This window comes from Eublepharis macularius, chromosome 5, assembly GCF_028583425.1.
Source record: "Eublepharis macularius isolate TG4126 chromosome 5, MPM_Emac_v1.0, whole genome shotgun sequence".
Taxonomy (NCBI): Eukaryota; Metazoa; Chordata; class Lepidosauria; order Squamata; family Eublepharidae; genus Eublepharis; species Eublepharis macularius.
This window is the reverse complement of record NC_072794.1, coordinates 44,543,010-44,569,228: the sequence shown is the minus strand read 5'-3', so window position 1 is coordinate 44,569,228 and position 26,219 is coordinate 44,543,010. Positions and strand designations below refer to the sequence as shown.

The following is a 26,219-nucleotide window of genomic DNA, read 5'->3' as shown; positions in this document are numbered from 1 at the left end:
TTCTCAGTGCTATTGTCATCTTACAGTAGCAGAGGTTGTCTAGTTCTATGTTGTTGGGGATTTTTTAATGCTTCTCTTTATTATATTACTTTAGAATTTCAAAGTAGTGTGATAAGTTTTTTCTCTCTCTTTTTTAAATAACATTTTTAATTACCTTATGATTGGCTGTTAAGAAACAGATCGTTGCTAGCTGGCAAAGCAAAGAAAATCAGTTTCAATATGGCTTTAGAGTTTGGCAAACAGGATTCCATGTGTGTTTAGTATCTAATGCTGCCAGAATGATAGGAAGTCATTCCATTGTAGCAAAATGCATGAGTCCCGAGATGCTCAGAAGACAGTCAGGCACGTAAATAAATATATGTGGGGAAATGAGCACTGGATGCATGTGCATCAATTAAGGTATAAATAGGTTTGCCATCTTGGATAAATCACTTTACTATCTCGAGGATAATGGAAGCCCTATGAATGACCATTTTTATCTTTAAATGAACTCAGGTGTTTCACCCAGTTCTCAGGCAGTGGTATTGTACATAATGTGTCTCTTTTCTGTACCAGCTTGACAATGGTGTGGGAGGACACTTCAGCAAATACTTTACCCAATGATTTCCACTAATAGATGTTACTAGAGTGATGTGGGTGGGATTGAGACAAACCTACACCTCAGATATCTACTCTTAGCCTGGGCAATTTAATTCTCATTTCTCCAAGCAGTACTATATTGCAGAATATATGGCTTGGAATGCCACCCTTTATCTTGTATTATGGTCAGACATGAGTTGTGGGTTGTCCTCATTTCTAGTGCAGAATCTGAGTTAGGACTTGAGGAGAACCCACAACGCATGTCTGACTGTTACACAAGATGGGGACCCCAGACCCAACCTGTGCATTTTGTAATGTGTAAAGAGGAAAGCATCAAACCTCATTATTGTCTAAACAAGCTATTTATTCAACTCCCAGTCTATGCCAACTTTACTCTCCTTTTCCTTAGTGTCAATTTTATGCCCAAGGGACCAAGGCAGCCCATGAGTGACTGGCAGTATCACTGTGGCTCAGCTTGCTTCTAGTGGGTTAGATCTAGGCTAGATCTAGTGGGTTAAATCTAAGCTAATGGCTTATGGAACATAATTTTCCCCTTCCCCTTTTGACAAAATGGGGGAGGAGGTAGCTTCTCTATTGGATAGCATTATTAATCTTACTTATGAGAGAGGTGACTTCTGATGTGATGAGGAAAGTATGCTGTGGCCAACATGCAGATGTTTCCCATAGTGAATCTTGCCTGCCTCATTCAGAGGGAATCCTACATACAAATTCTGCTCATTCATTTTATTTAGCTTTTCTATGGATGATCCCATATGGATCTAGCAAACCAGTGGTGTCAGATCATATATCAGGCCAGTTGCAATTCTTTAATCATATCCAACACTGTGCTAAGCCAGAGTCAAGCCAGAGTCACTAACAGGCCATAGCATACTGACAAGAGGAAATGTGATAATTTGCTGAGCAGTTCTGTCACTTTAAAGATCATGGCCTTTAATTAGCAGTATGTTTGATAGCTAGAATCTTGCGTTTTTCTGTTAAACTAAGGCGTTAATGTGGACTCTTACATTTTTCAAAGGCAAATGTGAGTCTGCCATTGCAAACCATTTTCTTTGTCCTGCATTATTTGTATTAATTCAGGGTCCAGGAAGCAGTGGACAGTTGACAGACAGTGCTAAATAGCTAACAGGTAGACAGACGGTGCTAAATAGCTAACAGGGGCTGACAGTATTGGAAATAAACACTTGAAAACTGATCAAAAGCATAGCTTGAAGGAGGGAGAAGAACTTGAACTCATCTTCCTGAAGCTTCTGTCAAAAAATGTAATAATTGGTTAAAACAACTTGAACTTTCAGGAAGGCTCTGGTTAGAGTGGTCCTGGGTTCTCACGCATGCAGTCTTAGCAGCCAGAGAACAACTGCTATGAATTGACTCTTTTGTAGAGCAGTGAATAGTGCCATTCACAGTCAGTTAAGATGGCTGCTGCCCAGTGATGAGCTTATGACTTGATAACCTTGCTCCCATTGGTGGGGTACTTCAAACACTTGATAAGATGCTCAGTCTATGATAGTTGACCTGTGGTAGACATTTCATGCAACCAAAATACTGAGTTATAAATATGGCTATGTAAATCCACAAGATAGGCCTATTAACAATACACCTACGCCAGTTTGGTATAGTGGCTGAGTGTGGCAGGACTCTAATCTGCCAGGTTTGATTCCTCACTCTTCCACTGGAAGCCAGCTGGGTGACCTTGGGTCAGTCACAGCTTCTTGGAGCTCTCTCAGCCCCACCCACCTCACAGGATGTTTGTTGTGGGGATAATAATAACACAGTTTGTAAACCACTCTGAGTGGGCATTAAGTTGTACAGAAAGGCAGTATATAAATCAAATATTATTATTACTATTATTATATAATTTATAAACAGGCTGGCAGGTTTAGTCAGGATTACTGAATGAGGCTTCATCTCAAATAAATGATATAATTAACATGTTGTGAGATAATTAAATGGAAACAAGAAAAGGGAGAGGACCTGAACTAGCGCTTGAGATGGGAAGCCATGTTAGGGTGTCTGTAGCAGCAGAGAAGAGCAAGAGTCCCGTAGCTCCTATAAGATTAACAAAATTTGTGGTAGGGTATGAGCTTTCATGAGCCAGAGCTCACTTTTTCAGATACGTGAACTAGCACTCATTATGCAAAGCACTCGATTTTGGCCCCCTTTTCATTTAATGGGAATGAGCACAGGGGCCTCTCTATGGCTTCTTCCCACAGCATTCTGGAATTGTCTGGATCTGGCTTCACACAGGAAAAATTAATGACTGAGAGCAGAACCACAAGTGACAAAAGGCACAGATTGGACACTTGTCAGCTTCCCTCAAGTTTTGATGGGAAATGTAGGCATCCTGGTCTTGCAGCTTCGCTCTCTGACTGCTGTCCAATGGACTTTTCAACTGTCACTTGTCCAACCTTCCGCCAAGCTGCCTACATTTCCCATCAAAACTTGAGGGAAGCTGACAAGTGTCTAATCTGTGCCTTTTGTCACTTGTGGTTCTGCTCTTATTTCATCAAATGTCACCTCCCCTCACTTGATCTAGTAATAGGCACAAGCATAAATGGCTTTAAAGAGGAATTAGACAGCTTCATCTAGGTTAGGTCTATCAGTGGCTACTAGCCATGGTAACTAAAGAGGACCTCAGCATTCAGAGGCAGTAGAATAGCAGTGTTAACAGGCAGCATCAAGGAAAAGCCTTGGCCTCTATGCCCAATTTGTTGTTTGGTTCTCCAAGGCGGCTGTTGGCCGCTGTCTGAGATGCGATACTGGACAAGATAGGTCACTGGTCTGATACATCAGAGCTACTCTTTTGTTCTTAAAGAATGAATTAGGAACTATGCCCTGGATATTTCACAGATTCATTCCCATATTTAGATATTCTTATTGTAGTAATATAGGAAGAATCCCAGGAAGCAGCTCTCATGCTGCTGCCAAATTAGTCTGATTTGTGCCTTGTGATAGTGACTTCAGATCATGACTTCTGTTAGAAGTTTTCCTTAGCCTGCCCTGGTGATATGGTTAGGCTCCTGGCTCCATTTTTTCCCCACTAGCAAAAAGCCAGTATGGTTCTCATATGAATGCTTGCCACGATTCTGATTCTCCTTGCTTACACAGGAACTACCTACCAGTTTCCATGCTGAATTTTTATTTTCATGTCCCAGAAAATTGGTTTATTGCATGAAATAATTTTTTATGGCATTCCAGGATAAGGGTTGCCAAAAGAATCAATTTCATGTATATCACACATCCACTTTCTCCTTTAATTATCCAAAATATACAGTGAAACTACACTAAGGCCAAACTTCACAATACAGTTTTTAATAAGCTGGAGCCCAACTCACTGTCTCCACTGCAGCTGTAGGGAACAGCTTTTTAAAATTCTGTTGGAGGCCACTTGGCTCAGGACTGTGGTGTGGGCGAAAGAGAGGCACCTGCCTCTCCCCTTGCCTTTTTGCAAGCTGAAATGTCCTTGGGGGGCATATTTGCCCCACTTGGGAGTCTCACATGCAATATTCCATGCACATGAAGCTCCAAAATGGAGCTAATAAGTATAACTCCCCTGGGTCTGTTTTGGCTAGAGAATGCAGTGCAAAACCTCATTCTACAGTCTGAAGCAGAATTGGGCCCCTGAAGACTTTTTAAAAGCCATTCTGCAGGGAAAGCAAATCAACCAAATCATTAAAAAATGGCTAGTCTAGTTCCTCTGTTAGTTCCATCCATTGTAACCCATTATAGAGATTTCTGGGAGAACAGCCAGTGTGAACATGTGATGGGAGGTAGTGGACATGAAGGTGGAAATAAAAGCCTGTCACATGCTTAGTAATCATGCCATGCTTATCGCACATATTATATCACCATTGAAGTTTATGGTGCAACATGTGTCATAAGAAACTCCAGGTGATGTTTTTGACCTAGTTGAAAATCACCTGGGTTTGTTTGTAGAGGAAACTATGCACATTTAAATGCATTAGAAAACTTCCAGTAAGCATTCTTTAATCTATCCCATAAAACCCATGAAACGTTTACAACTGCAAATGCTTCACTTTCTTTAGACTTATTGACTACTTACTCTCAATGCTATTTGTCTGATCAGTCTAACCTGCCTGAAAAGAGATGCCACCTTCATTATAGTCTGACATCTGTTGTTGTCCGTGTATGCTACATAAAATTAATGAACATTTTGTGCTGCTCCTCATTCATAATATATTCATGCTTCATTTTTTAAAAAAACAAAAACCACACACAAGCATGTGAATTGCTATAACTCTGCTACAGAATACCCGTTGTGTACATTTCTGTTCTTCCTTGCAAGACTGTGAATGCTTCCGCCACTCCAACCGATGCACTTACATCGAACTGCTCAGTACAGTCGTTTGTGTGAGCTGTAAACACAAGACTAGAGGGCAGCACTGTGAGTTGTGCAGGCTGGGCTACTTCAGAAATGCTTCTGCAGAGCTGGACGATGAGAATGTATGCATAGGTCAGTTTCATTCTAATTCTGGCATTTGGTTCTCTGCCTTTTTTCAGCTGTTCTGACCTATTTAGTGCTTAGGCAAGTCATTTCCAACTTTTCTCGTCTTCATTTACCAACTTGAGCCAGAATGAGTGTTTTCAGTGGAAAAGTCCAGCCTTACATGCACTTGTTTTTATTGATTGTCTTGGAGATATATTTTGCTTACCTGCATTTCATCTGCATTTGGCTGTGATAGCCGTACCTAAAAAATCTAAACATTTTTTACAAGAAATTGTGACATTAGTAGTTGCTCAAGTTCAATCACTCCCAGGAAATCATACAGAACTGTAAATACCAAGGTAATTCAAAACTAATAGTCCAAAATTCTGCTATTACTTCAATGGCAGTACCAGTATGAAGTCCTACAATGCAGGAGAATCTGGTTGCAGAATTTCAGATTGCAAGGCCCGGCCGTAGCTTAATCCAGTATGTATAACAGATCTATCCTATTATGTAGATCAAACCATTATAAGCCAGGTGACCTCACATTCATTTGAAGTCACAGCAATCCCACCAATCTCAAATGCGAGTTTATACAAGCACCTTTATAATCAAGACAAACAATGCTGGTTCACTTTGCTTGTCATGTTATTAAATTCCAGTATATTTTCACTTACCTTAGGAAATCATTAAGCTGAAATTCTTACAGAAATGAAAAAGCATTCAAAAAGATGTCAAAACATGTTTCTTTGTAAACTCCCTCCCCCCACCATGAAAGGTGGGCAATTACCAGGTATTTCCTGTTACAAGATGGGGTCCTCTTTGAGGCAGGGCCGTCCAAGCAGCTCATGGTGGGTTTCATTAGCTACCATGTTTGGAAATTGGGAAAAGCCACAAACACTAAGGTTGCTGAGAAAGTGGTAGGACCAGGATCTACTGTGCATCAGGTCGTAAATATACAAAGGGGATGTAGTATGAATTTTCAAACAGATATCACTACATATGTGTGAATTTCTGCTTTGTTTGTGTTTCCAAATAATTTGATTTTGTTTTTTATTCTTTCTTGAATTAATTCATTGTAGTTTTCCATTGTTTTCAATGGGAAATATATTTATAACTGTGAACTCTGAGAGAAAACCTAATTGGAGTGACATTTTCAGGGAAAATTTGCTTTTGAATACTGCTATATATTCTGCCAATTATTAAGCAGCGGGCATAATCAAGGTGAACCAACATTATTTGTCTTGCTTTCCATTCTATTTTGGTGACATTTTCAGGGACTGTACTCTTCACCCAAAGAATTATATCTGCCAAGTTTCAGAGACACATCTAAAAGCATCTTGATTTTTATAAGCAATAGGACACACACAAGAAATAAAATATGTTTTGATGACTGATTAAATGCTTCCTGGGTGTCAGTTACATCTCTCTCTCTCTCTCTCTCTCTCTCTCTCTCCCCATCTTCCACTAACCACACATTACAGAAATAAAAGAACTTCTTTTTTTTACTTTAATAGCTGATTGAATGTTTCCTGTTTACTTTGAATGTTTCCTGATTAATTTGATGATTAAGTTGATTGAATGCTTCCCAACTTCTTTGATTACTGATTGAATACTTCCTGTTTATGTGAGAGTCCCTTGGCAGATTCAGATATCTTCCCACATCTCATGATAATTGGATAGGTAACTTTCTAGTTGCTACAGGACCCATTATTTTTATTCAACAGTCTTTGTTTTAATTGGCAATAAAAATGGGACCAAAACTTGGCAGTTTTGCCTTTGACATGGAGAACTTGTTCTGAGAATTTAATTCAAATTGTATGGAAAATAAACACATCAAAGTAGGGGGACTACATACACACATATAATTTTAATTTCCTACAACACTGTCTGTCTGAAATTTGGCAAACAGCATCCCTATAGTCAGGGGTAGAATTGCTGGACATTTCATCGAAATTGGATAGAAATCAAAGAAGTTACAACCATAAATATCTTCTATATTGTGAGCAGGGAAAATGAAAGAGATGGAATTCATACATTGATTCCCAAGCATTTTCATTTCAAAATAAATGAAAATAGAAGGAGTTTTGTTGATTTTTTCACATTTTAAAATGACTGCATATTCCTATCACTCACATATAGGATATATAATACATACTATACATGTACACGACCATTTACCTGATATACTGGAAAGCTTACCAAAGATTTGTTGTACTAATGAACATTCATTTAATATATTGTTTAGGGAACCATATTGTGTATTTCCCAGATGAACATTTGCTAGGGTACACTAATAATAAAGCTTTGTTCTGTGACCATTACCTACCACATTGTCTCAAAAATGTGGCCTACTTTTACAAAGAGGTTTAGCTTGTTTTTATTATTACACATCTGAGAGCTTTGTATAGTATTGCTTATGATTGCTGTTTGTGTGCCTAGATTATTTGCCACAATGCCTTCCATCTCACAGAAGGAAAAGCAATTTATATCCTGTGCAAAAAAAACCCCACGGCAGAGTATTAATAATCAACATTTTTAAATAATTTAGGGGAGGGGAATCAAAACTTACATTTATAAAAGAAATCAGCATCACAACACACACAGTGTTCTCTGTGTTCCTTTCACTGTCAGTTCTCACTATCTAAAATCAAACATTTCATTGTTTTGAACATAATTTCACTATACTAATACTGTCTTTAGTATAGCAACTAATAAAACAGTCAGACATAATGGTCTGTTCAGTACTATTAACACCAATGCCAAACACAGGTCTTTAAAACAAAACTTCTATTTGCTGATTACTGTATCATATAGACAAGGAATGTTGTCTACCTGACATCAGGGTTGTGTGGTTGGCAGATATATGAAAGGACAATTATCTCCTTATTACGTTATGTTCTCCTGTTATGCTGATTACTGGCAAAAGAGATAACACAAAACAAACATACCCCAATATGCAGCAAGTTTATGAAAAACACATGTTCTTGGAATACTAGTGACTACAAGGATTCTTCTCCCCTTATTGAGTCAGGCCTACAAGGGAAAACATCTTGGAGCTTTCTAGGTTTTGAAGGAGGGAGAGACTTGAGTGCCCTTGCTGGTGGAAGTAGATCTCTTCCAACACACCCACTTCTTCCAGCAATGCCTAGAGGAAAGTGAGAAATACCAGGGTGTAATCCTTCCTGAATATCTGAGTCTGCACTGTTGTTCCAGATGCTGACTTTAGGAAGGAAGGAAGAATAGGAAGTAGCCAGTTTTCTCACTCATAGGTGGTGGAGCAACCTGCCTGCAGCCCTCTCCAACATCCCAGTGGCCATGTTCAGTTCTTTTAGCATTAATGGCTACTGGCCATCTGGATTACTACATCCATGACTATAGCAAGAGTTAACAACAATGTAATATTTAATAAACATCTCATTTCTGCAATCACAGGATATATGGAAATACTAAGGCTGGAATCCTATATAATCAGGAATCAAGGCTTATTGAATGGTCTTAAACTAACTTCCAAGGAATATAGAACTAAGGAATTCCATCGAATTGGGTTGCACGGCCACAGCCCAGAGTCAGTATGGTCTACTCATTGGACCTTGGTGACCTGTTTTCTACTGTCACATAATCATGTGCTCAGTGGGTTGCCCAGGCCAAAGAAATGGCCCACAGCCTCAGTTCCTCATTCTAAAAGGAGAATTGAGGTCGTTTCTGATTGGGTTGACATGAGAATAAATAGGAAAATAACAAGTCTCAGAGTAGAGAAGTCAATTAATCTTAACATAGCCAGCAATAAAAACTGAAAATAACTTATAGATCTTCCCACAAATGACCTGGGATCACCAGCAGATCCAAGTGGATCACCAGTACAAACAAATGAAAACAATATCATTGGACTATAGGGTTGCCAGCTCCAAGTTGGGAAATTCCTGGAGATCTGGGGGGTGAAACCTGGAGAAACCTGGAGAAAGTGAGGTTTGGGGAGGGAAAAAACCTTGGCATGCCATAATTCCATAGAATCTACCCCCCAAAGTAGCCATTTTCTCCATGTGAATTGATCTCTGTGGCCTGGAGACCAGGTGTAATTCCGGGAGATCTCCAGACACTACCTGGAGGCTAGTAACCCTATTGGACCACATTATGATACAACTCAAAGTTTTCAGCATCCATCATGTTCAGAAAACAAACTACATTTCATACAGATAATGCCAAGTATGGTTAAAGAGAGAGGCCTGTATCAACAGATTCCAAAGACTTAAGTGTGTTTAAGTTTTCTTAAGACAGGATGGTAATTTCGCCTAATTCCTAACTCCCTCTGAAGACCACATCTTTGCCCTCTGTGCAAAGACCACATCTATTCCCTGTTTGTCCACTGACCCACAGGAACAAAATTTCAAGAGACTCAATGGGCTGAAGTGGAAATTGCTGTCTTCTCTTAAGAAAGTCTTCAGACCTACATCTTTGAATACTTCCTCTCTTGGAAGGCCTTTTACAAGGCTGAGCTACTAGTCCCTCCCCACTCTCAACTTCAGCTGTAACTCTTTCAGTTTTGTTCCTATCTTTCTGGCTACCTTTGCATCCAGGTCCTGCTGCTCACATTGCAACAACCATGATATTCCATTAATTCCCACAAGTTCCACACAGCTCAGGTTACAAAGTTTACATCGCTGACCATTCAAACAATGGAACAAATGCTTATTATAAATTCATCTTGATACTGCCTGGATTTCTCCCAGAATAACTGATCTCCAGATAACAGAGATCAGTTCTGTCGGAGGAAGTAACAGCTTTGGGGGGGACCCTGGAGCACGATATTCCTGATGAATTCCTCCTCCACAAACTTTGCCCTCCTCAGACATACATCCCCAAATCTCCAGGGATTTCCAAGATGGAGTTGGCAACTCTGTGCAAAATGTGTAGTATGGCTCCTCATTTTTCACTCCATAGTCAGCCATAACTACTGCAAATGACTTTACATCATCCAAAGCTTGTTTTTTCTAAAGCAAATAAAAGCCAATATAGAAAGCACCATTTTCTTTTATAGTTCAGTCAAAAATCCAGGAAATTTCAGAACCCATTGGTCAGCTATTACATTGATTTCATTCTAAAAATGAAATTAAAAATGTCTCAGAATTTTAAGAGTGCTTTGTTTTGATTAAGATTAAATGAGCATTCAGAATATAATAATACTTAGATTGCAATCAGCGATCAAACACTTGCTGCTTTTCCTTTTAAGCCTTAATAACATGAGCCATCATGCAATTTACTCTGTGGTAGGCAACACCAAAATTATATAAATGCAATAACACAATGCATTTGACTGGAATCATCTGAACAAGCAATTTCATTAGAAGCTGCAGGCTACCTAATATCCGCTGAGTCTTTTAGAATGCATGTAACCATAAAACAGACATATCCATGTAAATAATACGTTGTTTCCTACTTAAAAGTCAAAGAACTTAACGGATCTTTGTGTTCTGTTTTACTCTTCAATGCTTATTCTATATATTAAACATTCTGATTTGAATTCATTTTATCTGGTATTTCAGTCATTAGGTGTAACTCCAAAGGCAATCCCCACTGACAGTAACCATATGAGTAGGCATGACCCTTGCTTTCCCAGATTTATTTATTTATTTATTTATTTGCTTTAGGCTTTTAGTCCACCTTCCCTACAAGCAGGCTCAGAGCAGAATATGTCCTTTAAAAACACATTTATACAATTTATACATCCATAAAAGCAATAACACATAGAAGAAATGTTAATGTGAACTATATTCACAAATGGAGCTATCAGCAACTTTTGTAATCTTCATCACGCTTTCACTGGCTATCACATTTGCAGAAATTTTTGTGGTTACACCCCTGCATAGCTCAGTTCATGATAATGTCATGTATCTTACCACTCCACTCAGCAAAGTCTTTTTCTGACCTAAGGAGTCTTCCTTCGATAGAAGTGGCTATTTTTCTGGCAGAGTGCTTCTTAACTTGGAGGAAAACTCCTTAGGCTGGAGGCAAGTTTCAAACTTTGCTGAGCAGAGTGGCAGGATGCATATCAATGTTTCCCCACTGAAGCACATGCTGAACAGGGGTCCATGCCTGCTTAAGTACAGTTGAAACTGAAGCATTGATTGTTACCAAAACATGACACAGGAAGTTAAGGAAGTAATATATCACAAAGCACATGGCATCAAGTCTGTGTCTAGAAGAATGGCACTTGTGTAACAATACGTATGCGGCTGTAGAAATGCAAACAGGGTTTCTCCAAGTTTCTTTTATGTTATATCTTATTCTGGGACTGACACCCTGAGTAAAAATCTGGATCTAACATTAAAAATTATATAACAATAGAGAGGAAACGTATTCACTGGTTTCTATTCAATTCCAGAACTGGCCAATCAGGTACTACCCAATTTGCCCCAGGCTATTCTAGAAATGCATTTATTCTCCAGGCAGAGTTTTGACACATATCCAAAGATAATGACTGTTTTGAGATTTGTTGAAGGATCATGCTTATATGCTTGGATTCACAGTTGCATATCTCCTTTGTCCTGATACCCGATAATCACAGTGTTACGTAGCCCTTGTCACTTTGCTTTTGATCGGGAATTTTGTTACTGATGTCTGTGCTCTTGCTCTGCACAGTGCCATACTGTAACATTTCCCAAGTTTCTCAATCAAAATTGGAGAAAGTTTCACCCCCCCCCCCAAGGTTTATTTTAAATGCATAAGCATAAAATTTTACTACCTATTAGAGAAACCTTTTGCTTTAGGAGTTCCATATTGGTCATGTCTCCTGGTAAGCAGAAAGCAGTAGCTCATACAGAAATACCGTGGATAGTGTCCTCTTGGAGCCAGTGACAGCACAGTCCTATGTAGAATTAAGTACACCAGTCTATGGCCATTGGTTTCAGTGCACTCCTACACATCTGCATTGTGATTTGTCATAATTTCCCACCACCAAGAGAGGCCTGGTTAGAGGAGGGCAAAGGCAGAACAGAGATGCAAAAAAGAGATGCAAAAAAGTAGCATCCCCTGTTGATGATGGTTATTTGGGGCTTATGTAGATTTCTTGTGGCGCAGCTCGGTTCTCTTGCTGCCAACATAACTCTACGTAACAAGGCCAACAATGAAAGGACCAATACAGCGGATAATATGTGAACAACTGTAATATGTGTACTGGAGAATCTACCATTATACCAACATGTTCAATACATAACCACATAGGATCACATTAACACATTACAATAGTCAATAACAAAATACATCACATATTCAAGGCATAATATTCTATAACAACGTACATTATGAATTCCCTAGTTTAAAAAATTCATTTCACAACCTTCATCATATTTGATGGTGTAATCATTGACTGTTCATCTTATTTGTTGACAAATTAAGACACCAATTGCTTGTACAATAATCTGAAAACTGGAGTGAAAATACGGGGGGGGGGGGGACCTCTGCTGCATCATAGAGTGCTCCGACACTGGGTACCATATGGATATCCTGTATAGTTTAAAATTTGTCTTTAACACATTATTTATTTATTTATTTATTTATTTATTTATTTATTTATTTATTTATTTATTTATTTATTTATTTATTTATTTATTTATTTATTTATTTATTTATTTGGTTGTTGTGGATTTTCCGGGCTGTATAGCCGTGGTCTTGGCATTGATGTTTCGCCAGCAGCTGTGGCTGGCATCTTCAGAGGTGTAGCACCAAAAGACTGAGATCTCTCAGTGTCGCAGTGTGACACTGAGACACTGAAATGTAGGAGTCCTGGTTTTACAGCTTGGCTCTCAATTACAGCTGCAAGACCAGGATGCATACATTTCCCATCAAAACTTGAGGGAAGCTGACAAGTGTCCAAACTGTGTAAGGCGTCACTTGTAGCTTGGCTCTGAGAGAACTCTGTCTTTTGGTGCTGGCATCTTCAGAGGTGTAGCACCAAAAGACAGAGATCTCTCAGTGTCAAACTGTGACACTTAGAGCGGAACTACAAGTGACAAAAGGCACAAGTTGGACACTTGTCAGCTTCCCTCAAGTTTTGATGGGAAATGTAGGCATCCTAGTCTTGCAGCTTGGCTCTCTGACTGCTGTCCAATGGACTTTTCAACTGTCACTTGTCCAACATTCCGCCAAGCTGCCTACATTTCCCATCAAAACTTGAGGGAAGCTGACAAGTGTCCAACCTGTGCCTTTTGTCACTTGTAGTTCCGCTCTGAGAGATCTCTGTCTTTTGGTGCTACACCTCTGAAGATGCCAGCCAGAGTTGCTGGCAAAACGTCAATGCCAAGACCACGGCTATACAGCCTGGAAAATCCACAACAACCATCGTTCTCCGGCCGTGAAAGCCTTCAACGATTTATTTATTTATTTATTTATTTATTTATTTGTTCGTTTGTTTATATTCCACCTTTCTGCCTTCACAAGGGCTACCAAGTTGGCTACAAATTAAAACATACATACTATAATCACATCACAAAACTATTAAAATTAGCCAAACACACAATATTAAAACAATTAAAACCAGAGCTTAAAAAACATAAATAAAAATTAGAAATAAAACATTTTTTTAAAATTGCTGGTGGAATATGGCAACAGAAGAGACAGACAGATCTCACTGGGGAGAGAGTTCTAGAGTTTTGGTGCCACAACGGAGAAGGCCCTCTGCCAGATTGCCACCTGTCTAATCTCAGAAAGTGGGGGCATCCACAGCAGGGCCTCCAAAGTTGACCACATTGGTTGGAAGGGAGTAAGTGATCCTTCAGATATGTTGGTCCAAAACCATATAGGGCTTTAAAAGTCAACACTAGGACTACCAGGTCCCGTAGTGGTGGGTAGGGAATCCCTTGCTCCCAGCCTCTGCCCCCCTCCCACTTACCTGGCTGGTGGGGGAAAACACCCTGGGAAACTAGCCTGGGAGGCAAAAAACCTCCCAGACCAGCGTGCCATGGGTGTGCTCCCCATGGATGCAATGACATCACTTCTGGTAGTGATGCCATTGCACTTGGTCGCACGCATGCTCCCACCCATGTGAAAGGTGGGGGCATGTCCGCCACCAGGCGCAATGACGTCACCACTGGAAATGATATCTTGCCTGCTGGGAGCATGCTCACAAAGCATGCACACATGCAAGGGATTCAGTGATGTAAGTGCCAGCTCCCCCTCCCTCAACCAGGAGGTTAAGGAGACCTGACAACCCTAGTCAACACCATCACCTTGAATTGTGCCCAGAAATAAATTGGCAACCAATGCAGACGGGCAAGGACTGGAGAGATATGACCCATTCCAGTCAATACCCTGGCTGCAGCATGCTGCACTAATTGAAGTTTCCAACCACTTTTTTTTAATTAAACTTTTAACTTTATTAATCAATAAAAACAATTAGATACATATAACAGTTTGATTAACAATATGATTTGGTACGTTTCCAACCACTTTTCAAGGGCAGCCCCATGTGAAACACATGGAAATAATCTAATCTAGATGTAACCAGGGCATACACCACAGTGGCCAGATCTTTTCTGCCCAGGAAAGGCCACAGCTGGTTAAGACGACAAAGCTGATAAAAAGCACTCCAGGCCATAACTGCCATCTGCTTATTCAGCAGTTGGCCTGGGCCCAGGAGCATCCCAGACTATGGACCTGTTCCTTCAAGGGGAGTGCAACTCCATCCAAAATAGCTGACCCCTTAAATCTTGGTTCAGACCTTGCACTTCATGTAGCACTTCAAGTGAAGTAGCACTTTATGTAGATGTTAGAAAGCATGGGGGATAAGATGCAACCTTGCAGGACTGCACAGGCCAAAGGCCAAGGGGCTCAGCAACAGTCCCCCAGCATCATCTTCTGAAATCTACCTTCCAGGTAGGATTGGAACAATTGCAAAACAGGGCCTCCAGGATACCATGGGAAATAGTATCAAAAGCTTCTAAGAGGTCCAGGAGAATCAACAGAGTTGCGCTCTCTCTGTCTCCCAGTGCAGGTCATCCACCAGAGTGACCAAGGCTGTTTCAGTCCCATAACCAGGCCTAAAACCAGATTGAAAGGGATCTAAGCAATTTGCCTCATCCAGGAAAGCTTGACGTTGTCTATCTTGCTCAAAAACGGGACCTTTGAGACTGGTTGCTAGTTTTTGAGATTTCCTGGATTCATGGTAGGCTCCTTTAGGAACCACCAGGAGCACCACAGCCTGTTTCAAGGGTGGGATGACCACTCTCTTTCTCAAGGAGGTATTACCTAACTTTGGGACTCAGTTAGCCAGCCCCACCACCCATCAGATTTAAGTAGCCAGGAAGGGTGTCATACAAGCAACTGGTGGGCCTCAGCGCTTCAGAGCGCCCTTCACCACTTTTTACTAATAAAGTTTAGAAACAAATTTAGATATACTAAGATCAATACAAATCTTCCAGTGATTTAAACAAGGACTAGATTTATCCTGCCTTGTTAAACAGTCAGCTCTATCAGATCCCCTCTTTTTATAACATATTCATATTTGCGAGTATGTATCTGCATTTAAATACATTTATCTATTTTGGGAAATCTTGAGACTGCACTCTATTGAAAGGAAGATGTCATCAGATGATTAATTGCTCCTTGGTAGTTTGAGCAACTTTGTTATGAACATTGTTAATTAATACTGGACTATTATTAGAAAATATACATTCTGCCCAAACTCTCATCAATAACCCTTAATTTACCCTATCTTGAAAGTGCCATCTGCAGTTTGTAATGACTGAAGACTTGAGCAACACATGTCACATTCAATACTCAATATTTCTTCTTAAACTTTATATCTGAATTGCAATGTTAAAATATTCTCAATTTTTTTCTTTCCTCCTGTTTTGTTGTTTGTGATCTCACTGATTCTTAACGAAATTCCAGGGAACAAATGTAAATGGTGTGATTAAAAGCAAAAGAGAACTGTTTGCCTGGCATGGTCTCCAGATTCAAAAGATGAACTTGCGCTCTTTGCATCTGATAACAGTAGACATCGAGGGTATTGGCAAAGTTATTATTAAGCTGCAGTCTCAAATCTATCCAAACAAGTATATCCACAATCAAAATCAAATCCTCAGGGAAGAAGTTCCAGAAGTGCTAATAACAAGAGATAAACAAGGCAGGAAAAATCCCTAGAGAAGAAACAATTATTCACCAGTTTTGGCTTTTCCGCAACATGCAGTTTTTTAAAAAACAAACTGATAGTTGCATTTTAAAGCTATTTAGGGTATACAGCTGGCAGTTCCTGAGCCAAATCTGGCACTCCAGCTGCCGTCCAAAATGTAAAGATTTATAGAAGGAGTGTTTTCAATGGGAATGGCTGAAAGCCCCCTTGGCAGAGGGGTAGTAGAGCCTGCCTTGCTACATGTGAACTCCTACCCACTGTGGCTCATCAGCTAGTTGCTCAGCAGGGATTTGGAGCTAAAGGGATACCAGATGAACACAAATATTTCCTAGAGACTGCTATGAGGTGCCTATGTCTGTCCCAGGTCTATGTGGGCTAATTCCACCTTTCTGGAGGGCACCTGGCAGAGCATGTCTTCGTGGGATTTTACCTGCTGGTGGCTCTGGCCTTGAGATTATTCAGCTGCCTGGTGGGTTTCCCATCCTGGCAGAAAGCTTGGCCCTGAGTTACCTTACGGAGACCGTTGGGTTGTGCACTGCCTCTTTGCCAGGGTGCCTTCCCAAATATCAAAACCGCCATCCTTAGTGCAGCCTGCTCTCAGCCTTGGGTTCCCTTATTTCCATTCTCCACAGGGAACTGCCTCCAACTGTCCCTCCTACAATCATGTTTTAATTCCCTTATTATATCTTATTCCTTTCTGTGCTCTCATTCTGTCCTCTCTTGTCCTCACCCTTCCACCCTCTTTGCATCTTCTGGGTCCCACCACTATAGCCACAGGTAAGTGGGCAGCACCACACACTCCTATGTTTTCTCCAAACAGACGTGGCTGAAAGATTGTCACTGCTCCATAAACGTGTAGTTGCTTCAGGAGAGTTAATTTAAGTATAATCAATCCAAACTTTAATTCAGATGCACATTGGAAAAAGCATAAGTTCAAAGTAGACGTGTGTCATGGTTTTCCATATCTCCATCCATAATTCTAGACACAGCAATGCAAAGGAAAATGGCAGCCTTAGGATAAAATCATTCTTGATCTAGGTTCTGGGGCATTGTAATTCATATGCTCCCCACATTGTTTCCCCTCTAGTTTGATATTTCAGAATAAAAGGTGTGCTGACATGGTTAATAAATAAAACTTGTAAACCCCATCATTGAAATGCTAGGAATAAATTAAGCTAATGCTCATAAACATAAAGGAAGACTGCCTCGGAAATTAGCAAAGTGCTTTTATATTTTTTTAAAAAAAGCAGTATGCATCATGTATGAACTGTTACGCCTATTTTAATAATTTAAAGCACATTTTACCTTGATGGTATGGTAATGTTTCTTGAAATACCAAACTTTCCTAATGTCGCTTAATGCAATCTAAATACTATTTTGGAAGACCAAATAGAACTCTCTCAGAGTCAGTCTGTTTCGAAGATAATGGCAACTTCATTATTTGCATCATTTCTGTTCATTTTCTGCCTACGCATTCATGACAATACATTCCACTAGTATTCAGCATTTCCAGACTGGAACCTTAAATCCCATCCACAACATAGAATGAGAAAGGATGAGAGAATGTAGAAGAAAGCATTAGAGAGAAAGACAGATTCAGATGTATTCTTCTACTCCTCCTTCCATTGTTGTTCTCTCTTTTTAAAAAGTTGTGCTCTTCTGTTGTGGTAGTGACACTGGTGGGATCGACTTTGGGCTGAGATCCTTTCTCATAAGTGGTACAAAACAAGTGGCCTTCCAAGCAACCATTTTCTCTCCACTATCATTCAACAGTCTTCCTTTATGGTTAAACTTGACTGGTTACCCATATTGCTGATGAATTATTTATAACTTTGTAGCCCTGTACTGAGTTTGTGTTGTCTTGTTTCTGCAGAATGTAATTGTAACCCTATTGGCTCAGTCCATGATCGCTGTAATGAAAAAGGAATTTGTGAGTGTAAGGAGGGAACCTCAGGGCCTAAGTGTGATAAGTGTCTCCCGGGATATAACTGGCACAGCTGGGGTTGCCAAAGTAAGTAATTGCCCTCCTTCTGCCCCCCTCGCTTGCTGCCTCTGCTTCTCTAAAATGACATGCACAGCCCCTTAGCGCAGTAAAACGAAAGAAAAGAGCGGCCTTTCTAGAGGCTTTTCAAAATGCCTTCTGCCTGAAACTCAGTAAGAACTTTCAAATGGAAGCAGTCAATTGTCTATGCAATCCATTTGTTGCAATATGGTACTTAGTGCCCTCTCTCTTTCTTTCAGCGAACGCTTGCAGTAACCTACACCAAAATAGCATATCTCTGTCTTTTCTGCTACAATAAATTAAGTTATGGTGAGCTATATTCACCAAAATCTGGGGTCTAAATTCATACCAAAAGCTGTAAGGCTAAACAGAGTTATGCATATGAATTTTCTTTGTGCTGACCCTTTTCTGAGTACTTTATATTTGAAATCATAAATTAAGCCATACCCTCTCTATAAAGCCTAACTGTAGATGTACCAATTTACTATATGCTATTTGGGGGGGGAGGTGCTAATATGAATCTATCATGAAGGCTGAACTGTTAGAAGCTTATTTTGAAATATCTGAATACCTGATATTTTCCCAGATAACATAATGCTGCTTGTTAAGAGATTTTCCTAGGCCAGGTTTTAACAACAAGTGACGCATTTACATTAAATGGAGCCTACCACTCAGGCTCTGCTGCAGACATAACATTTCCCAGACACTCAGCCACAGTTAGCACTATGTCTATATCAAGTTTAACACTACCACGGTTAAATTTCAACCAGAATTTGCAACCAGGGTTTGAAGCAGGGTGTGCGAACCTTGGTTAAAGCTAACTCATTAGGTGCTAATGTAATGATATACATGATAAGTACTGAAAATGGAGGAAATTGAATTGTGGAAGAAAAAGGGAGATAAGATGGAAAGAAATGTGTGAGCCCAAGGGGCAATACCACTGTTCATAACCACTGTCCATGGTTAAGAAAATGAGCAACGATATGTCTGCACTGCCAGCAGCACCATTTCTGGAGTAAAAGGCAGGCACCAAAAGCAGCAGCTTTAATGAGAAACAAGAATGGACTTTCAGGTAGGTGGAATACAATTATCCAATTAGAATTAATCAAGTACTGTAGGCTTGCAGTGGAGGTCTCTGGAGCAGAGTGAGCTATTCAAAGCAAACTTTTCATTAAACAAATTTAGCCTGGCTCTCCATTAGTGAATTATCAGAAACAGGCTTTGATTTTGATGTGCTTATTATATGATTCCGTGTGGTGTATGCAGATGTGTTTCCATTTGTGCCTCATTCATACCCTTCTTCCCCCCATTGATTATTCATCAGTTCCACCATGTGGTCATCCTGTGCATCTCTCTTCAGTGTCTAAGATGCACGCCAGATATCTTCTCAAGTTAGGATGTATGCCAAATCTGTCATGGATTAACAAAAGTTCGTGTAAATGCCAGCTACAGGATTGGAGGGAGGTGAGGGGGGAAACTTTATAAACCATAAATTGACTAATTTAATCTAAGAGATGCAGATCATGCAGACTAAGTTTATTCACATTGTGTTGAATGGGATAGTAGCAAAAATGCATAACAGAGCTGTTTGGTGGTGAGAAAATTTGCCAGCTTTAAGGCAAATGTTCAAATTCACCACCCTCTACAGTTGGGCCTTCTAGATAGGTGAGATATAGATAATGTTGCCAGCAAATTATAGAGCCAGTGGAGTGGAGTGGCTGGGAACATGAGCTGTGATCCGGAAAGTCATGAGTCATGACAAATCTCTGTTATAAACTCTTTAGATAACATTTTGTAAACTGTAGAATATTTTGTAAAATTTTCCTCTGAACTAATGATGTGGTGGTTTTTGGAAACATCCCTGTCACATTTACAGTGATTTTATTTGAAATTACAAGTGTTTTGCTCATTTGGCGATCTCTTGAAATCCTCTTAATACTACACCTACACACTCCCAGTGCAGCTGCTGTAGGTTTCACAAGACCTAACAATATCATAAACTGCTGTGATAATTAAATTACACTCTAACTTTAAAGAATTACTTATTATTTCTAAATATCACAGCCCCATAGATCATAACAGATGTTCCTCATTCTATTTTTCATACTTATATCAAACATAATGGATAACTTTCACAATTCCCTTGTATCTGAAACTAGGATGTCTATCATCTTCTATTTGTTTAAAACACTTAAATATAACACAATCCCCAGAACAGTTTGCATCTAAGTTTAAAAGAAAATCAATAAAAACAAAAACAAAAAACCACTGACAACAAAATGCAGGAAAGCAGCTGTTTTTCAAGCAAAGTGAAAACTTTTTTTTAAAAAAAAAGCACAAACCATCAGATGCACAAAAAAGAACCAGCATTGCATAGCAGTTTGAGTGTCAGACCCAGGTGCAAATTCTCATTCTGTCAGAAGCTCACTGTTTGGGTCTTTGACTCTCAGCCTGGCTGGTATGACATGAGGCAAAAATGGAGAAGAGAGAAGGTTGTAAAATGAGCTCTAGCTATGCCCAGATAGATTCACCACAAATATTTTGGCTGGATATTACAAGATACCGAATTTAATAGTCTCCAGTTTTTGAAGTTTCCTATGTCTGTTTTGTTTAACTGAGGCAGAATAAGAATTGTGTTCAACAAACTACCTTTGCTTCAAGGTTTCCAAACATTTTGCCCAAACTTCCTTAGCAGTTCTATCACTTCGTCATGTAATATATCATATACAATGTGGTAGCCTTGCCCTATATTTGGAGATATTCCTCTAACCAGGTATTAATATCTAAGCCAGCACCTCTTGAGAGCAAGAGGGAAGGTTTCTGCCGTACACTTGGCTATTCAGTGTGAAATCAGTTTCTGGTTTTGTGAAACAGGTCCACTCACAGCAACACGTTTAATGTACATGTGTACAGTCCACGTAGAATCACAGGCAGAAGTAGGGTTCTCATCCTCCAGGGGTGACCTGAAGATCTCTCAGAATTACCAGTGATTCCCAGACTGCAATCATCAGTTCCCCTGGAGAAAATGGCTGCTTTGGAGAATGAACTCTGCAGCATGATACTGTACGGAGGTCTCTCCCCTCCCCAACCCCTGCTCTCCCCAGGCTCCACCCCAAAATCTCCAGGAATTTTCCAACTCAGAGTTGGTAACCCTTGGAAGAAGAAAGATAAACACAGTTGAGATAATCATTGCTCACCTCATCCACCTGGGTCTCAGAGAGTCATTTATCAGTATGAAATCCTTTTTTCCAACATGGTGTTAAGCAATGTCAGTGTAAGATCATATGGGCTAAATCAAGATGTTGAGGATAACTGTAGTTTTTCTCTTATTTATTTATTTATTTATTTAGGAGAGTTTTATGCTGCCTCACCAGAGCCCTGCTCAAGGCAGCTCGCAATTAAAATAAATTATCAATATAGAAACAGCATGCCATTAAAACAGTCCATGGGACTTAGAAGCAACATAAAGCCATCCATAAAACAGACCTCAGACCAGCAGGCCATAAAACAACTAGAAAGATAAAGCTTCTAATTAAAAGCTAGATTAAAAGACATGTTTTGGCTTGGCACCAGAAGACAGAAAAGTAGGTGCCAGATTAGCCTCAAGGGGAAGGGCATTCCAAAGTTGAGGAACTGCAACAGAAAATGCCCTGTCTCTAGTCATCACCTGACTCATCCCTGGAGGTGGAGCACAGACAGCAAGACTTGAAAGAGAGATTTTTACTGGGGTGGGGGGACAATACATGAGGAAGCAGTCCTTCATTTACGTTGGCCCTAAGTCTTAAGGATAAGAACCAGCACTTTGAAATTATGCCCCAAAACAGATGTTTTTAGCACAGGAGAGATATGATAACTGTAACCAACACCGGCAGTAGCTTTACCCGTGGCCATTGTATTTTGAACAAATTGAGGTTGCCAGACCATTTTCAAAGGCAGTCCCCACATACAACACTTACAGTAAACTTATCTGGATGTGATCAAAGTATGGCTAACTATGGCCAGATCACACTTTTTTTTGAGGAATGGCCATAGCTGGCATATCAATTGAAACCAATAAAAGGCATCATATGCCATGGAGGAGACCTGAACCTCTGACCATAGGCCAAGATCCAGCAATATCCACAAACTATGAACCTGGCCCTTCAGGGGGAGTACAGCTTCCTCCAGGACGATCTGGCTCTGCAGTCTCCAAGTAGAGTCCTAGTTGACCAGCAGCACCTCAGTCATGTCTGTTTTGGGCTTTGGTTTATTGGCCCTCATCCATCCCAATACTTTCTCCAATCACCTATTTTAGACATCCACAGATCCATCTAAATTAAATATTAAGGCAAAATATAGATGGCTGTCATTTGCATGTTGGTGACGCCTCACTCCGAATCCCTGGACAACCTCTTCCAGCAGTTTCAGGTAGATGCTAATCAACATGAGAGAAGCAAGATGGAACTCTGTGGGACCCCATAGCATGAATATTATGAGGCTGAGCAGCAGTCCCCTAGTATCACCTTCTGGAATCTGTCAATCAAGTAAGAGCAGAACCACTGAAGCATGGGTACTCCAATTAGACTATCAATAAGGATACCATAGTGGATAATATCAAAAGCTGCCAAGAGGTCAATGCAAAAGCCAGGACTGAATCAAGATTGAAATAGGTCTAGATAATACATCTCTTCCAAGATCACCTGAAACCACCAAATGTTTGAGCAATTTCTCCAGAATTGAATGTTAGCTACTGAATAGTAGTTATTTGGATCCAGGAATAGCTTCAGGAAGGATTTCATGACTGCCTCTTTCTAAGTGGTTGCATCTACACCTTCCTACAGAGAATTAAACTTCTTTTGGACCCAAACAACAAACTCAGCTTGGCATGATAACATTCACCATCGGGGTAAACACCAAGTCTAGACATGGTGGGCAGCACACTTTTAAGCAGGTTCATCAGGCCACACCAAAAGTTATCTATACAACTAGGATCAGACTGCACTCCAATCGCTTCCTGAGACTAAGGTGAAGCAGCTGTGGCATGTAAGTTACGGTATATACAAGCAATTTTTATCTGCAAAATTCAAGGCAAAGGAGTCTCAGCAGGCTTGTATATTTTCTGGGTCAACATTCTCTGGGGCTTGGAATAATATCCTTTCACAACTCAGAAAAGCTCCACTGGATAGTACTGTGTAGAAGCAATGGTGGCACAGAGTAGACATGATAACGTGTTCCCAGTTGTGTTTAGTCACATTTGCTTTAACTTCTCCACTTCTGCTCTAATGGTCTGCCCAACTGTTTATCATTCCAAGCTCCCCAGAAATTTACCAAAGGGCATTTTGGGCTTCATGGAAGGAGAGACAGTGCTCAGAGCAGCTGTACCCACAGGCAGGGGCAGTTCCACATTCCATAGGTCAACTAGGGCTAGGATAGGAGCACCAACCTTGCTGTCAGGAAAATCTCCAAGGGACATCATGAATCCCTCCGGATCTATCCATTTCCTCAGGCAGTTCCCGCATCCTTGTGGAGGTTCTAAGTATCCATGAGTCTAAGTCTTACCAAGAAATAGTTGGTCCATGACAAGGACAGAGTGGGAAATTCCCCATTACTGGACCATGAACTTTGCCTCCAGAGAAAACCAGATTGATTGATTTCTGTATTGGTGTAGAATGTGGCAAGTTGTGTTTTTTAGAGTTATGGTTTAGTGGAGTTTTTAACATTTAACAAGTTTTTGGCTTTCTTTTATGTAATCACCAGGGCTTTTTTTCAGGGGGAACGTGGGGGAACGGAGTTCCGGAACCTCTTGAAAATGGTCACATGGCTGGTGGCCCCGCTGAGCAGCGCGGAGGGCAATCTAAACTCCCCTCTGTCTGGAGATCAGGGGGCAGGGCCACCAGCCATGTGACCATTTCTCTGAGGGCAACCCACTGAGTTCTACCACCTCTATTCCCAGAAAAAAAAAGTCCTGGTAATCACTATCTTTATTACCCATCTTGTGACATTCAAAAATCATCAGGGTATAAATGAATACAAGAAAGAAATTGTCCTAGTGAGGAATGGAATAGCACTGTGAAGGTATCTCCCCTTTCCTTCACTGTTCAGTCCTGTCTTTCTCTGGATGCAGTCTCCATTGTATCCATCAGGATGCATTTGTGCCAAAGACATATTAAGTATTATTGGTTTTTTAGTGATGCCTGTTAAGATACTCAATATTTTCAAATAATTTAATTTGTTATAAATTATATTTATATTTTTAACTGTTCATTGCCTATAAGCTTACCCATTCTTTCTATCCCCCCCCCAATGAATTTGGTTATGGTGGAAAGTGCCATCAAGTCGCAGCCAACTTTTGATGTCCCCGTAGAGTTTAGATAAGCATTAATTCTGGGGCTTCAGAGGAAGCTGCAAGAGGCTGGAGGCAGACAGGAGCAGAAAGTATGTCTGGATCTACATTCTTACTTAAAAGAGTAAAATATTGGATTTTAAATCTTCCACATCAAACTTCTGTTAACTTCAGGCCATCCACTTGATACTGATATTGTTCATTCCATAAGATTCCATAACCTTTCCCCCCTTTACAACAGGCCCCTTTTCGTGTTTACTTCATTTCTTTCTCAGGGGAATTTATTATTGTACGAGAGGAAATTACAAGCACAGCAACAGCAGCGACATCTCTAATGTGCTATAAAGATTCCCTCAAGATTATTTATGTGAGCATGCAAAGCAAATGCTTGATATAAAGCCCTGTAGCAGCTATATCTGAGCCATTAGGATAAAGAGCAGAATGTATAGTATACCTGAAGGTAATAAAGAAAGCTTTAGAGATTTTATTTTCCTTTTCAGGAGCAATGAATGTAGCATTTGACTCTCTTGAACACTTATGTCAAGAGGAAACCCAGCAGTTGAGAGGAGGGAGGTGGGGGCAATGGAACCACACGTTGATGTTTATGTGATGGCGTAATCATGTCCAAAGAAGGGCATAGAGCAGAAACAATTACAAGTTTTAGAAACACAGGAGGGTTGAAAGGTCCCTTCAATGACATCATGGGATTAGTACTCAGCTCCACCCAGGGTGATGCAAACTGGATTTCCAAGATTCATATTCATATTGAAGAGGACATCTTTGGCCTAGGGCCGGATTGACAGGGGGCGGAGGGGGTAGTCTGCTCCCGGTGCCATCAAAGAGGGGGCGCCAGGCTCAGCTGCCAGCCCCCAGGAGCACGCAGGCAGCTGAGCAGAGGGTAGTGGGAACTCACCCGTGCCATTTGCCTGCCGCGAGAGCAGGGGATACGCAGCAAGCCCGCTGCCCCATCAGTGTGCCACCCACACGGCAAGCCAGCTGCCCTGGCACACCGCAGAGCTGGCAGCGGCAGTGGGCAGCCAGCTTCCGTGACATCATCATGCAGCGACAGGAGCATGCGCGTGCTGTGCATGTGCGCAAGGGCGGACTTGGGTTGCCCTGGGCACCGGCAACGCTAGATCTGGCCCTGTAAGAGCCTAGTCAATAATTCATATGAAGAGAGATGGTAAGCCCTCTAGCAGAGGATTGATGTATTGGGGCAGCTGTGTTTGGTTCTTCATGCATCTGCTATGTTCAGATATCAAGCTAAAAGCCAAAATCTGTTTTTGAACATAAAGTGAGACGAGCCAGTGAAAGAAGCTGAGTCCCCAATACCCCCTTCCCATTCTGTCACCTCAGGAACTTTTTTCCGCACATCCAGATTGGAGGCAGACTCAGAAAACATTCCTGAAGGGGCAAAGATCAGGGAGAGAAGATTCAGCTTCTCACCATCCATAACTTTTGATATAAAAATTAGGCCTCACACCCACTTTAATCATGTTCATGGGACAGATACGTAAACATGGTCACATGGCATCTCATTTGTTCCTATGTCACTTCTATGCTCAGTATGGCTAGCCAACTGTGAACAAGATTATATGAAATTATAGTCGATGAATCCAAAAGCAAAATCCGTGTAATACCATTTATTGATGGTGGAGAGTGATCTAAAGTCAGAGTTGACTTATGGCAACCCTTGATGGGGTTTTTATAGCAAGAGACTAAC

General features: G+C 40.6%; 1 protein-coding gene across 5 annotated transcripts in view; it reads left to right on the top strand.

Annotated features, from left to right (window-relative positions):
• Nucleotides 1–26,219, top strand: part of NTNG1 (netrin G1) — a 314,681-nt gene that overhangs the window by 255,319 nt on the left and 33,143 nt on the right. Inside the window, exons 8-9 of one of the 5 annotated variants that reach the window (XM_054981784.1) lie at nucleotides 4,904–5,071; nucleotides 18,046–18,183. The exons of 3 other annotated variants lie outside the window; for them this stretch is intronic. In XM_054981784.1, the coding sequence (XP_054837759.1) occupies nucleotides 4,904–5,071; nucleotides 18,046–18,183 (306 nt within the window). The remainder of the gene's footprint in view (nucleotides 1–4,903; nucleotides 5,072–18,045; nucleotides 18,184–26,219) is intronic. One more of the 5 variants, XM_054981785.1, reaches the window with a different exon arrangement.